Source organism: Monoraphidium neglectum (genome assembly GCF_000611645.1).
Source record: "Monoraphidium neglectum strain SAG 48.87 unplaced genomic scaffold scaffold04356, whole genome shotgun sequence".
Taxonomy (NCBI): domain Eukaryota; kingdom Viridiplantae; phylum Chlorophyta; class Chlorophyceae; order Sphaeropleales; family Selenastraceae; genus Monoraphidium; species Monoraphidium neglectum.
The window spans coordinates 1-4,617 of NW_014009273.1; the positions used below are offsets into that span (position 1 = coordinate 1).

Sequence of the window (4,617 nt, forward strand, 5' to 3'; positions counted from 1 at the left end):
GATGTCAACGACTGCATCAGCAGGACACCAGCAGCAGATCTTGCTGTCGCACTCTTCCCTTGTTCAAATGCGGAGACCTGCCGCCGCTTCATCAACACAGCCGCTTGCTTGCTCGAAATCTTGCGCACACAGCCGCGTGCCCCAGCTCCCCAGTTCCCCGCACACTCGCACACAATCATCAACATCATGCTAAGTGGAAGTTTTGACTGGGTGACGACATGACCCAGCCCCGTCACCCAGCCCCAGTTCCCACTCCGTCTGGAAACAATTACCAGCACCTGCGCACTCAATCAATTGAGCGACACCGCCGCGCCGCCTCACCTTGATGTAATACTTGTATGCGTGGCCGCCGCTGGTGGCCGGCTCCATGCGCACCGCGCCGTCCAGCGGGTTGACCTGCCCCGGGAAGCTCGGGCCGAACTGCACCTTGTGGATTGTGTGGCTCATGTTGCGCAGCCGCGGCAGCACGTGGCCCGTCAGCAGCTGCGGCAGCATGTCCGCGAAGCTCTGCTGGTGCACCGCAAAGTGCAGCCGCCCCGCGACGCGCCGCACGGTCACGTCGCCGCGCAGCCGGCAGCCCTCGTGCGCGCCCATCTCCTGCTCCATCTCGCCCATGTGCTGCACCGCGGCGCCCAGATCGACGTTCACGACGCTGGAGCCGCCCTCTGTCGTCATCCTCTGGCTTTGGGGCGTCTGGTATTCGGAGGTCCGCGCCAGAGGCGCGCCGGCGGCGCTCAGGCGGACCTTGTGGAGGTGCGCGCCGCGCGCGTTGTTGACGTCGCTGTCGGCGGTGCCGCTGGCGTCGATAATGTCGACGCTGAGTGCTGGGGGCGGTGGCGAGGGGGCGGTGGCGGGATTTCGCGCTGTCAAGGGATTGGGGATTTCAGGAACGCTTATAATCCGCATCACTGCCGGACTGCGTTGCTCATTGATGCTTTTGTATTGGAGCAGCAGCAGCAGCAGCAGCAGCAGCCGCCGCAGCCGCAGCCACAGCAGAGTAGCCGCGCCTTCCCCCAGCACAGCCATGGCTGATGCTGAACAGGCCGCCATTGCTCAAAGCCCCAGAAGGCTGTGTCTATGTTTCACAGTTGAGGTCCAACGGCTTTCTGGAGGCAAGCCTCAAATCGGCCACGCACCAGCGCACGGCACTGTGTGGAATGTGATGTCGAGGTTGATGTTCAAATCGTGGTGGCGCCGCAGGTCCACCTCCATCTGCATGCGGGGGATGGTGCAGGTCCGGGGAAGCTTGTCGCCTGGACGCAGCAACCAACAATGAATCGAATGTGCAGGCAGGTACGCCCTGCTGCTCCCGAGGTGGTGGGTGCTTCTGCGCGCGCGCTCGCGCGTGCGAGCTTGGCACCACGCCAGCGCAGGGTGATGCGTACCTTGCTGCTGGCCTTTGCGCTGAGGAACCAGGATAGCTCATGCACAAATAATGTGGACGCCAGCAGGCAGCCCACCAAGGTCACTGTGAGGGGGTTCAAGGTTTTCCAGGTAATGCAGACAGCACACATGCAGAAGGTTAGGCTCCAGGCACAGGCGTCAACCGCTGTGCTGACCATCGCGGCACCCATCGCCATTAGAGGTGAAAGCCACCCACCGATAGCGCCATGGAGGGTCTGCCGCGTGAGATGCTCCTCTGGACGAGCAAACGCGCTGATCGCACTGATTTTAGAGAGGCGCATGGCGATTCTTACCCAGCCGCAGCGGCCCTGCACACTGCTGCTGCGCGCCTCAGCTGCTGGTGCGCTTTGACGCGCCGCTGCGCCCCTTGTTGGGCGTAGATTCTATCGTCTAGTTTCTAGTGCGATGTACAGCTGTTTATATGCGGGCTGCGGCGATCGAACGGCCTGCAGCAGCTGCAGCCTCAGTTTGCAAGCACGTTCTTCTCCTCAAAGCATTTTTTGCATGACCAATTGTGTATGTATGATCGATGTGCGTACAGACGGCGTGAAAACTTGAGCCATCCTTCTTTGTCTTTGACCGGGAGTGTCCCGTGCGGGTGGTTCACTCATGCACCCACCTCCAGGTCTTTCAAAAGCCACTGTGCAACTCATTGAGTTCTCAAAGTTGTGGCAGAAGCCTTCGGATTGCAGAGGGCCATAACTCGCACGGATGTCCGGATGTCGGCGGCTGGGCCACGGGCGACCTGCGTGTGCAGGGTTGGCACAAGCCTTGAGGTGGAGCATCTCTGCGGCATCAGCAGAACATTGAAATGTAATTGCTGCGCCATAGGCCTATCCACCTGCCCAAGCACCCACCCGGCCAAACTCAACATACTGTAGGCAGACGAGCGCAAGCGAGTAGCAGTGTGTTTACAGTTGCATACAGTCCTCTACACGCATCACGGCGTGGAAAAATCTACTTGGTGAATTAGTCGACTTCGTGAACCAATCACCTGAATTGGCTGTACAATTGAAGCTCGATACAAGTCAAAGCTTGTTGCTGAACAAGGGCAAACACGGCCACAAAGGGCGAGCCAGCAGCCAGCCCCCGGGCCGCAGGCTGCGGGGGCCACTCCTGCTTCGAGCCTCGGTACGCGCGCAGGCCGCTGGCGCGTGGGTGCGCATCACATGGGCTTCTTCAGCTCAACATGCGGCAGCAGCCGCTCTGCAAAGGAGCCCATCAGTCGCGCCACCTCTACCTGCCGCTCGGCCGCCGCGTCGGCCGTGGCCTCCAGCATCCAGTGCTTGCCGGTCAGGTTGGTGACCTGGCGGCCACGCGCCAGGGCCGCCACGCTGTACACCACAACCTGCCGCGGGATGGGTTACGGACAAAAGGGCGCGCATGGCGATTGCGTGAGATGCCGCAGCCGCGACGTCAGTCGCCGTTGGCGAGGCCTTGCCACGCAGGCTGGAGGCCCGCCGCGTCGCCCCTTCCCCTCTGTGCACGCCTTGCCTCTCCTCGCTGCAGCTGCCCGTGTACGCTGCCAGCGACCCTGTAGTCACCCCAGGCCAGTTCTGCCCCTGACCTCGGGCCCCGGCCCCCCAACCCGCTCAACCTGTATCTCCAGGCCCTGGTGGTGGCAGATGTAGTAGTTGCCGTTCTTCTGCACCGCGTACTCCACGCGCGCCCCCATCGCCTCCACAAACGCGAGGCCGTCGTACGTGTACAGATTGCTCTCCGCGACCTCGCGCACCGTGGCGGGCAGTGTGGCGTAGACGGGGCCGCGCATGGGCGTGCTCTCGTGCACTAACGTCCACCTGGGGCGTCCGCCAGCGGGGCGCGCAGGGTGGCGTGGGGCAGCCATGACGGGTTGCAGGCGCGGGCGCGCTAGCGTCACCTGCAGCAATGCACGCAATACAATTTGCGGGCAGGAGCCACAAAATTTGCTAGGGAGGTTTGCGAAGTAATCTGCCACAGTGTTTGCACCCGCAGCCACTCGCAGGCGCTGCATGATGAACCGCTGTTAGCGTGAGCTGAGGGCCGCCCGCGACCAGCGGCGCGGCGCGCGCATCGCGGCTTACATGGCGGGCGGCGGCGGCGCGAACGGGTTGCTGCTGTTGACCTTGGGCGGCTTGTGCCTGAACAGCCGCAGCGTGACCGAGCTGGTGCCGCTCTGCAGCGGCGCGGTGAAGCCGTACTCGACGCGCTCAAATGTCTCGTAGCGCGAGCACATGCCGCGAAGCACGTTGAGCACAGGGTTGGCACTGCCGGCGGTGGGATCCGTCTTGACCAGCCCCACGCATTGCACCTTGAATGAGCCTGCCGGTGCAGAGGGCTTGCCGCCGCTTGGGGCGGCGGCAGGCGCCTGCATGAGCGTGGGACGCTTGGAGTGCGGCAGCGACGCCTGTAGCCACTGCTACTGTCACCCTAGGGAATGAATTGTGCTGTACCGTCCTTTCAGCATCCGTGCTTCTATCCTCCTTATTGTGTGGACCGACTGGGCCCCCACCAGATCGCCAGATCAGGGCTACTGTGGCACAGCTATCATATGTATGACAGTTGAGCCGTGTGTCTGATCATTGTCATATAAGACGCGGTACCGTATACTCCTCGCTCCTGTCTGCGCACATCCATGGCGAGCGTTGTGTCCGTTGGTTGGCACCAGGTGACCACCCCCCGTGTCACATGAAAGTGTTAGGCATCAGATGCAGTGAAGTGCTGCAGGTATAGTATCTCACTGCCGGATATCGATCAAACAGATAGGGGGCCGTGCGAGGCCCGCTGACGATCTTGTTCAGGCAGCGTCAGCAAAATGGAGCCGAGCCCAGGGCAACTTGTAGGCAGCAAGGGAACTTTAAGCCCGCAGCCTTCTGATGTTGGGTCCCTGGACCCGTTTGAGTGCCAGGAGGAGGAGAACGAGGAGGCTCTTGGTCAGGAGGACGGCTCTGCAGACCTGGGGGATGGCAGGACGCTCAATTTTGTGGGAGCAACAATCAGGGATGCGTCCTACCCTGGCGACGGGGGTGAGCCGGCGCGGGCGGGTGGGTCTCCACCGCCGCATCCACGCGCGCTTTGCCGGCAACATCGGTGGGCCAACGGTCGCGCACCTGAGTCGTCTCGATGCATGACGCAAGTCGCCAAACGGCCCTGCAACATACCAGCGGTCGCGCGGCACATACAACGGCGCCTCGTCAACGCTGACGCACGCGGCCCAAGGGCTGCTGCAGCCGC

The 4,617-nt window shown here is 62.4% G+C and overlaps 2 protein-coding genes across 2 annotated transcripts; both read right to left on the reverse strand.

The window, feature by feature from the left end:
* Positions 1-189: 189 nt before the first annotated feature.
* MNEG_14248 (hypothetical protein) lies at positions 190-1,612 on the reverse strand (the record flags this gene model as incomplete). The annotated part of the gene is made up of 3 exons (XM_014037279.1): positions 190-824; positions 1,137-1,212; positions 1,601-1,612. The coding sequence occupies 3 exons, from the start codon at positions 1,610-1,612 to the stop codon at positions 190-192; spliced, it is 723 nt and encodes a 240-aa protein (XP_013892733.1).
* A 957-nt stretch (positions 1,613-2,569) lies between these two features.
* On the reverse strand, positions 2,570-3,757 carry MNEG_14249 (hypothetical protein; the record flags this gene model as incomplete). The annotated part of the gene is made up of 3 exons (XM_014037280.1): positions 2,570-2,752; positions 2,972-3,203; positions 3,468-3,757. The coding sequence occupies 3 exons, from the start codon at positions 3,755-3,757 to the stop codon at positions 2,570-2,572; spliced, it is 705 nt and encodes a 234-aa protein (XP_013892734.1).
* Between the last annotated feature and the right edge of the window lie 860 nt (positions 3,758-4,617).